The sequence below is a fragment of the Phytophthora infestans genome, genomic scaffold (genome assembly GCF_000142945.1).
Source record: "Phytophthora infestans T30-4 supercont1.43 genomic scaffold, whole genome shotgun sequence".
In the NCBI taxonomy this organism is placed as follows: domain Eukaryota; phylum Oomycota; class Peronosporomycetes; order Peronosporales; family Peronosporaceae; genus Phytophthora; species Phytophthora infestans.
Window position 1 is genome coordinate 895,415 of NW_003303716.1, and position 10,575 is coordinate 905,989.

Sequence of the window (10,575 nt, forward strand, 5' to 3'; positions counted from 1 at the left end):
TTTCCGGTTTGATCACAGGTGATATACCTCTAGTCCGTAAGCTGACAACGGCACCGGTGTGTTGGCCAATCTGGGGTACCTGAAACCGTATTCCTAACTCACCGGCGTGGTGTGTGATTAGTTTAATGCTGTGATGGCAGTCTTGGTGTGATCGACACAGGTATTCCTTGCCAGCACGAAATGTCGAGATATATCTAGTTTTGTGTGTGTATACAAACTCATTTAAGCGATGTAGATTCTTTTCCGAAGTACCTAGCACTAACGTATACCGATACTTCAGCCAAAGTACTGTATTCATAGACAGAGCGTCTTCTTCATCACTGTCGATGCCGTAGTTGAGGGAAGATTCAGAGTCTTTCTCTTCATCATCTCCAGTGTTACCTCCGTCGGGAATGATAACGGCGCTGGCAATGGCAGCTTCGTCGCTTCCGATGCTCTTCACATAATCATCCCCGAGGTCCAACGCTTCTTCAACGGAATTCCTAGCGCTGGGCATGTCTACATTGGACGATCTGGTCGTCCTTAATGTCTCCAAACAAGTTACATCAAAGGAGCTGAGTTGGACTTCACAGTGTCGGTTTGTAGTATTATGCGCTACGTCGTCAGATGCGTCTGTAGTTCTGTACATACCCTCGTCGGCTGACGCGGTCGTGCTATACATGTCGGCGTCATCATCTGCGGCAAAAAGGCTTTGTACGCCTGAATCGCAAGCCACGTCATCATACTCCAAGACCTCGGTAACATCGCTGTCATTGCTGGGGAAGGCCCCAGCCGACTGCATGTGAGCTTGCACGTGGGTTTCACAATGGCTTCAGAGGGGGTGCTGTTACGAAACGGGCTTGTTTCCGACCAATGACACTAAAAAAAGCAGACCGTCATCACTAAAGCTATGTTAGTCGTTAAGGCAACAGCTATTCATAGCCTTCCAGCAAGCGTTCAGACAGAGCAATAGATTTTCATACAAATGTAGTACCAACAGATCAATCAGTATTTGAGCAACATAAATTTAGACTATTCCATTGGAGGCACGTGTGATTAATTTGGCTACAGGCCAAAGGCGTAAAGGTTCCTGCCTTGATAGGCAAGGTGCCGAATGACATCCCCTTCGGATGTAATAGTATTAAAATTTAAATCTTTGTTATTTTAAAAATATATATTAAATCATTAATCTTCGGGGATGGTGGGAGGGTAAAATATAGCCGTCATCGAGCTTGCTTATGGATGCGTGAGCGAAGGCGATGCTCATGGCGCGGAGTGTGCGACGATGAGCTCCAGATGAACCCCAGAAAGCGAGGGGTGGCTGGTGATTGGACAAGGGGATATGTCCGTTTTCTGATGTTTGATCGCAGAATATACGCAAATTCGGTGCCCTCCTTCATGGAAAACACGGTTTCCTCAACTTTGTCCGCCTCACGCACCCGGTGCGCGCACCCCTTACGCTACCAGCACACGGAAAACAAACCGCTCTGAAACTCAAACTAAAATCAACTGAGCTTCGAAAGTTCAATATTGTGCTTTTCAATTCGTTCGTCGTTCTCACCGTCGATTTTTAAAAAAATGAGATCGTTTTATATTTCGAGGCCAGAAAAAAAGCAAATCGATCAAGCGAAGCTACCACAAACTATCGATACTGTATAATTAATTGAGCGCACGAGATGGATATCCAAGCAAATCCCATCGATCTTCTGTAAATTGATTCTTTTTTTGCGTGTTTGAAGACGCGCAGATAAAATAATTCCACGTCTGCCTTTTCCTATCTCATCTCATTTGTATGCATGTTTTTATGCGCCGAGGGGTCTACTACGATAGTTCTATTTGCTTACAAAGGTCAAGTCAAATACTTGCAGTATTAAATTATTGTTAATAATCATATTGCTTCGATTTAATACTGCACGTATTAACCTTATCGCGGTGTGAGAGTGCAATTTTCGCCCTTAAAACCCTTTTTCAAAACAAGGTGGGAAATGACCCTCTAAAAGGGCAAAACAAATTGCCCTTTTAGCCTTTACTCCAGCTCTGCCTACCGTGTATCATTACTACCGATCACAGCAGTGAATGCAATGAGGGTGTGGGTAATTTTTGGTCGTCTGATCACCGCATCGTATTTCGTTGCTCCAACGATGTTGATCGGCCCTTTCTACTCGGCCGTGTCATTAATCTAGAGGTCAATCGCCCGACAGCCAGTCACCAGACCATACAAAAGGTAAGACAAATGCACATATACGTCCTCCCATTCTGCTTTAGTACTCTCAAGACTAATGTGCACTAGCTTCACAGACACAGAAGACAAGCTGCGGGTGCAAATCGTCTTCCAGCTCGAGAAGGAAGGCTTGCGCATCACATGGGACTACGTGGACCGCCGAAGACCAAGCGGCCTGCCGCCAACTGCAGCTTCGGCTGGCCAGCCTCAAAAGGACGTTTGGGAAGGCGATCAGCGACCTCTCACTATGTGTTGCTTAGCGGCATGTCTTCAGGACGTCTTCTCAGTCTGCCGACCTCCAGCTACTACGTCGAGTGCAAAGGTCTCTGCGATGATCACCACGCGCCAGGCTCGTCTGCTTTGGGGAGACGTTTGTGCCGTTTGTGAGAATGACGTCGCACTTGTTGCTAAGGTGACGGTACACATGAGAGTACTGCCAGTGGCGGAGAGGTGCCAGACAGAAAGGAGCAAGGGCTCTGATCAGAATGCAGGAGCTAATGGTGACTGTATGGCGCGTAACGTTGGGGGGTGCCGTCATCCACCGGCGCCTAGAGCGAAAAACCCATCGGATGAGTCTCGGATTGTCGGTGTAAAAATTGACGTTGACAATACTAACCTGGGCTTTTTTGTGACGAAGTAGCCGATTTCGGATGCCGTAGAGATAATCTAGACGACGTCCAAGCTGCTGGAGCGGTGGATTAAATTGTTGGAAGTATCAGTGCTCATGGCGTTTGCCACCTACTGGCCGCACTTATGACAACGCGAGTTAGGTGCTACCGTCTGGGGCTACTCTCCTACTTGCAGCCGCTGGTCCACTCGATATAGCGGGCATATTTGAGGCCGGTGCTGGCAACGGGCTTGCGCAAGTAGCACTTACGAGGAACGTCAGAGCGTGCATCGGGGTCGAGCTTCGACGAGACCACGTCTCTTTAGGTGATCGTTGTATGCAGCAGCAGCTCAAGCAATATCCATGGCTCAGGAAGATACTGCTCAAACAAGTGGATGTTAGAGATGTTTCGATGTCACGGCTTCCTCACATTTGTGAAGCCACTATTGTCTTCGATAAGATATTCCTCTTTGAAGAAGATGCTAAGCTGATTGTTTTACGAGAGCTACGTGCAATGTCAGAGGCACGGATGATAGTTGCAACGTCGCTCTTCTGCCCGAGTCATCGTTCATCTTGCACAGAGCCATGCTGCAAGTGCTGGGAGCTCGATCATCACATAGAAGTACATGTTAGCTGGAAGGCAACGCTCCATCCACTCTTTATATACCGTAAGAAACTATGATTCGTTTTATCAGATCCCACTTGCCTCTCATGAATATATCCGCCACGTCCGCGGGCGCTGGCTTCACCACGACCTGCACCAACAAGCCCAACTGCAGCACCACCAGTCGCGCTAGTGGTACCACCAAGTCCGCCGGCGCCACCACAACTTGCACCACTAAGTCCAACTGCAGCGCCAAGTCCGACACCAACATCGCCTGAGCCAACGCCGGCAGCATCATCACCAAGGTCGCGCGCCAGCTTGTCCTAGTCACAGCTATATGCGTCATTGCCCCTAGGTCGTCCTGTATCACAGCCACTACTTCCACGCACAGTCTCTCGCTCCGCGTCCCTGCTTATTCTGCGATCAGTCCTTTCACGCTCTCGCGCAGCTTTGCTGGCATTCCCGCCTGACGCACGGTAAGCGGCGTGGCACTGCCGCTCGGACCAAACGCGTTATGGCCTTGAGCATCACCTTCACTGAGCCCGCCGCCACCGAGCCCGTAACCAATCTGCCGAGCAGTCGCAAGCCGTGGTGTTTGTGGTCTCATCTCGCAGCTTCACAAGATCACAGTGACGACGTACATTTCTTTCATCGGTAAACAGACCATTCGGAAAGTAGAACGGGTGAAATTTATTCCAGCAAGTAGATGTTGTCGACGGACACATCCATGGTTTCGCGGGGTGGTCATGTACAACCCGGCATAAACACACACCGTATGTTAGCTGACCTCGGTCGGACAGCGCCCCTCCCATCTACACACAATACAGCTCCGGCGTTTTCGGCTCTTCTCAGCGTGAATTTGTCTTAAAGATACCGATGTGAACGCCGTTGTTGGCAGCACTGCAGTCTTGCTGGGTTGTGTCCGAGATGAAGGTGTGCCAACTTGCCCCACATCTCCGCTGTCGAGCATTCCACAACTATATAGCACTCTACCGCCACTAGGTGCATTCCTCCACTGCCCGTTCAAAAGATCACCGACCAGCTCCATCAGGAACAATCTGTGGGGGTCACGAGTCGCTGGGTCCGTCTTCACCAGTCGCCACGTAAGATATGCGTTTGACCGTGGAACGTCAATAAGCGCGAGGGTCAGCTTCTTGTCTCATCGTTTGTACAAATGGCCATCCGCAGTAGAGAATCGTTCTCGAATTTGGTCGAGGCGATCAACATTCTGCACATTTGTGTTGAACTGGGCAACACATTCTGGGGCTAGATATAACTGCTTCTCCCTGCCAGCCATTCGATCCACACAAGTGATATTTGAAGAATCCGCATTGGACACCAGGTTGACCACGTTTCCGCCACACCATGACGCCGCTAGCATGCTGTGGTCGTGCGAGACGGCTTGACGATAATTCCACGGTTGCAGTCAGAAGGTCGGGATATCAAATTGTAATGTGCTCGCAAAATTTGGGCGAGAAGGATTTGGCGTCAAAGCGCTTTACAAAGTTTCACTTGTCCATAAATAGCGTAAGATATATGCACCAGTTGACCGCAACCCACGGAACCGTACAAAACCAGCGTCAAGGTTCTGCCTCGCTTCCAGCTAGCTACCCCTAAGTAATTGCTAAAGATGCATCTTGAGCATTATGTAGCAGCCTCCGTCTGATCGCGGCCGTCTATAGGCTAACCAAGGCTGCATTAGCTCCGTAGACTTGTTATTCCCACCGCTTATTTGATGTTGGGCGCTAACACGACACCGAGCGCCGCGGCGAGCATCATCCACTGATCAACGCCAACGCGTCATCATTCAGAAACTGGTCGCTGGGGTAAATATCTTCGTATTTGTCGGCGTTATGTTACCGGGAAGGTACGTTGTACCATCCTGTCACGATAGTTGTGGTCGCCATCGCCTCAATCGTTCCTAATGTTCGCTTATTAGCCAATCAAAAAAACTGTAAAGGGCGTTTTTTGTCCCTTTTAGGTCGCAGGCTAACTATTCCAACTGATTTCTCTATCTACAAAAATTCCTTAGTTATCACGTACGATTTGCTATGACATTTAGGAGGGTTTCAATCAATCAGGGGCGGAGCGGGAAAGACGTGCATCCTTTTTAGCGATCGCATTCAGCCGTACGGACTGTCTTTCTGTCTGTGCATTTTGCCATCGGATGGCTTCTACGCAACGCCGCCGCCCAAAAGGGCGACCACGACTTCCAGGAGGCCGAGGCCGTAAAGTGAGGAATAACCTCGTGTCATTCTTCACAGCGGCGCACAAACTAGAGGTCCTACACCCCTAGGAAAGTGGTGGAGACATCAAGCGATCGATGAGTAATTTGTATACTGATTTTACTCAGTCTAAATATGACAGCCGCCGTACACTTATTCATTGTTGGCGCCGAACACGGCCCAAACACGAAAAAAGAAAAAGTCACGAGCGAAAGGTGAGGGCACGGTGCTGCCAAAAGATAAGGAGCTTTGTTTGGTACGCTGTATAAAAGATTTGAGGGAGGAATGGGTTTGATTGAACGTGGTGGTGGAGAACACGACGATATCGAACCTGAAAGTACGAGGATGCAAATGACATCGTGAATAAAAACCTTTATCGGGGGATTTAGACATGGAGAATGGACTATTATTTTAAAGAAATGGTCATTTAAAGAAAATCGTAACATGTAGCCATTTTGGTGAAAGAAGCAACTGCGACGTTTGCGCCTGTGTTTTATGACCTGGGTTCTCATTAACGTCGTTAGCATTCCTTGCTCATGCTCTGTATACCTTTTTATACTGATGAGTAAATACAAAAGCTCAATGTAGCGCCCGAGTGCTGTCGATGCTAGAATAGGTGGGTCTGGTAATGTCAGCTTCAGCATGTAAGCGTTTTGACAGCATATCGTTGCGTGTTTTAAATAATATTTATTATGTGCTGCCATACATTGGTTACTGTTAGTCGATACTGGCTGGCTGTAGTTTTTGAGGCTAGATTTAATATCACTGTCTATGAGCAGCCAATAGGTCATCCGATGTGATTGTGCTGGCCTCGTGTTTGTGGAAGAAGTCGACCAGTTCCTTTCCTATAAAAAAAGTTTACTCGGCGGCGTCGTGTAGCTGACATTTTGGCACTACAAAGGTGCCCTAGTTGCTACTTTAAAGATAAACCACGTGGTGATTCATTTCGTTAAGTTTAGGTAAGTAGTTTGAGATCTATCGCGGCTCAAAAGTATTAATAGTGTATCATTTTATCGTGAGTACAAACTATAAAACGGAGCGACATTCCATATACAGTCACACCTCTCTAACTGAGCCTCTGTAAGTGACCATTGATTCTTTATTTGACTACCAAAGCTCCCAATATGTTTAATGTATGCACTATTTTGAAAAATAGAAAACAAAGTAAAAAAACAATCGTTAAAATTGGTAGAAATGTTTTATAGGCAATATATACTGTATGTGCATGGCGGACACTTCGAGCCACGAGGGGCAACCAAATTTGGCGGCAAGTGCCGCGGAGACGGCGTCGCATTGCATACATGTACTTCACTTACCCGCCATGCAAGCAACCTGTATATCCAGGAAGCCCATGTGTTAAGCAACCCATTCTCATGTTTCGTTGCAAGGCATTGATATTCAGCTTCAGTAGGGTCCAAAACCCTTTTAAGCCTGTAGAACAGGTGCGATTTCCTGATAGTTAGTGCTTGCAAGTTGGCACATATACTTTACAGAAGCAAGCGGTTCTATCCGTGTCGATGGGCTTCCATCGTTTCGCTTCGATAAAGTTAGGAGCCCAAATGTAATACTTCACTGTGTCAGTACGACAATAACCAAGTATTGTAGTGAGCCAATACCGTAATTATTGGGCTTTAAGTTTTTTTTATCCTGACCGCCATCAATGTCCTTCTCGGTCCATGAGTTGATTCTTGATTTATAGTTTGTCCCGCCACTTTTTCGACTTCATCAGATAGATCGGGTAGTTCTTGTGCTGATAGGCCGTTTCGCCAAGGCCATCTAAGCCCAAGTAGGTGTGTAACTGTTTCGGATTCATCTTGTTAAAAATGTACTTGATCCAATCCGTAAATCGGCGAAAAATTCGTTCTTCATCACCTTCTCGGTCCTCAACATTGCTAACTCTCATGTGGTCGGTTCTTAGGGATCGCTTGCCAAGGACGTTCTGTTCTCCATCGAGAACTGGGTACATAATATTCGCTGCTGTTTGCCTCGCTTCAGCCGCAGGCATCGTCAAGGCAGGGATGTGTAAAAACACAATGGCCGCTGCTAGCAGCATCAGGTAGTCGGTCCGCATCGACAATAGGTGCTCCTAGTGGTTGGTTTTGTTTGGTAGAAGGAAAAATGCGAAGTGAGAAATCGCATGGGTGAAGAACAGTGTATGATAGTACAGTAAACAGGTTCAGAGTTTACGCCTGAGCTAAACACGAGCTGTGGATTACGGTATCGTTTAAACGTAATACAGAAGTCCCTCAAAGTAAGCGTCACCTACTTACGTAATACCCCGCCATATCTGCTACGGTACATACAGGTTCAACTGGCCAATCACAAAAATGCACTGATTTTGGATGAACTGCAGTCGGCGGGAAAGATCTATATCATTTTCAGACCGGTCCGGTCTCTTCGCTAACTAAACCATTGAAAGACTGAGAATGGAGATTAAATGTACGAGGTAACTCATGCTCCCGCTTCGTACGCCTCCCTCCATGCTCACTATCACTCTTCCAAACGACCTTGGCCGCCAGCCCCATGCCGCGCCGGATCCGCCTTAATATGGAGCAGAAGATCGCTATGTGAAACAATTGGCGGGACCCCGGGGTCCCATCCGGACCCCGGGGCTCTCATAAGTAAAACTGTTTCATGTGCAAGTATGCGAAGGATATGCGCGCCAAAGGCAAACTGTCCAACACAGCTCGCAGCGTGGGCAACCCGTGCGTTCAAGCTGGAAAAATCTCTTTCACGCGATGCCGCTCGCAATGTTATTGCTGGGGAGTCTAAGTGGGCCGCTATAGAGCCCTGTCAGCTAGAGCGCAAGCAGCTCGTCAGCCCCCAAATCCAGGAGATGGACGCTCGCATTACGAAGGTCTTTTAAGGCAATGGACGGCAAGGTGGAGGCTATCACAGGCAAGGTAATAAAGGCCATTGCTCTTCGCGTGAACGTGTATGGCGAGAACACCACGTTGAAGCTCTCTAAGGACTGCTGTATAGATTGCAAGAGCGTCACGGAATCTCCAAGAAGCGGAGCCACGGCGGAGCTGCGATCAGTTGACAGATGCAGCCTGAAGCCGAACGTGTTGAAACTTCGAAAGCTGACGGACTCGTACGCCCGGTCCGAGATCTGCAACATGGATGAGACCTCGTTCTTCTTTCGGAGCGAGGCTAAGTACACTCTCACGCAGAGGAAGGTGTTCTCTGGACGCAAAGACCCCAAACATCGGCTGACACTGGCTCTAGATATCTACACCGCTCTTTGTTGGAGTAAGGTGGCCTACGACGAGATCTCACCCAAAACCATTCAGAACTGCTAGCGGCACGCAGGCATTCTGTGACAGGAGCAAGATCGCCTCGCTTCTTAACTAAATATCAGTACTTTTTAAACATCTGTTTATCACCCTCTAAGATCGTGTCTCGGTCCCCCTACGCTTACTTTGAGGGACTTCTGTACTGTACAACGTCCCAGGATTAGCTTAAATCGTGTACCGGAATGTACGGTATTTTTGCAACCGATCAAGTTTTTGCAACCAGTGGTCCGTAAAAAGTCTGCAAAATTAATCTGTTTGGCATCAAAACAGTGTCCCAGTTAAAGCGCGCCTTTTCTTAAGCAAAGCGACGGTTTCAAATGGACAGGAGTATCTTGTGCGAGATTTTACGCCTTCCGCCGTTCTTACGGTTTTGACCTGAAGGTACTTTTTACACCGGTTGTAGAAAACCGGTATATTTTGAGAGATTGCTTTCTACACGCAACATAGCTTACCGGAATCGACGAAAAAATAATGCAACGCTGTAAAATTATCACCCCAAGTAAATCGTAAAAAGGTAAAAAGGCATAAATATTCATTTCGTGCTTCGGTATTTCTCGCCACGAGATTTTTGATCGCGGTATTGCATTTTTTTCGTCGATTCCGGTACGTAGGACTTTAGTGCAAGAAATTAGCCTTGCTCGTACAGAACAGAAGTCTCCCTCAATAAGCCTTTTGCTTTAAAAGGACAAAATGAAAACTGTTATGCAAAGTGCAAAATGGTATCTCCGGTGTTCAACTGTGGAGTGCATTCTGCTTGTTCTCCGCTGCTAGGGGGTATAGAGGTCCACTGAGTCCACTTATGGCAGGATTACAGTCCACAAACGACCAGATACTCCCCTCAAAACCTGCCTCCGCTGAATCCATAAGTTGTAGAGAATAATCAGAACTTGTTACAGTACTAAAAGAACTGGTTAACTTTGTCGAAATCCTCTACAAATCGTCACAATAAATTGTGTTTCCTGCATAGATCGCTCGTGGTATGCTTCGAATACTGTCCCGCCCGAGAATGTCATCCACCCACGACCAAAAGAGCGAAATCCGTGTACCTATTACGTAGATTGACGAGAGTGCTGGTGAGAGTTGAGTCACATTCTGAGGAAGCTCTCGAATATTTGTATCGCCGATACCCAGGTCTGTCAACCCTTCAATCTCAAAAATTTCAGGTGGAAGTTCGCTGATGGGGTTGCCGGTGAGTGAAAAATAGGATGGCATAACGCGTAATAGAGCTTGGGGAACGACCTGTAGTTGACTGTATTCGATGATGACAATCGATCCTGCTAGCCACTTTAGGTCGAGATCGTCTGGAACTTGACGAAGATTAGTAGCACAAAACTCCTAGTCGTACAAGTTGAGCGGTGTGTCAATGGATTGGAAACCTGCCGGCAATTGTCCGTTTGTCATGTTGGTCCGAACGACCATAAGAGTCAAAAATACCGGGTGGTTCGTATTCGTAATTGCAGCCGATTCTCTCCAGTCGACGATTGTCGAATTATATATTTTAACGCTGATGAGTTCGTGGAATTCATTGAATGTATCGGGGATCGCGACCAAAGGACAATGTTTGATAACCATCAGAGCCACCGTAGATCCGTCAAATTCTCGCCATTTGGAGTCGACTTCTTCCAGTTGACCAGAAATTTGGA

The 10,575-nt window shown here is 47.4% G+C and overlaps 1 protein-coding gene across 1 annotated transcript; it reads right to left on the reverse strand.

Annotated features, from left to right (window-relative positions):
• Positions 1 to 7,329: 7,329 nt before the first annotated feature.
• On the reverse strand, positions 7,330 to 7,689 carry PITG_16248 (secreted RxLR effector peptide protein, putative; the record flags this gene model as incomplete). The annotated part of the gene is made up of 1 exon (XM_002897601.1): positions 7,330 to 7,689. One exon carries the CDS (start codon positions 7,687 to 7,689, stop codon positions 7,330 to 7,332), a length of 360 nt encoding a protein of 119 aa, XP_002897647.1.
• Between the last annotated feature and the right edge of the window lie 2,886 nt (positions 7,690 to 10,575).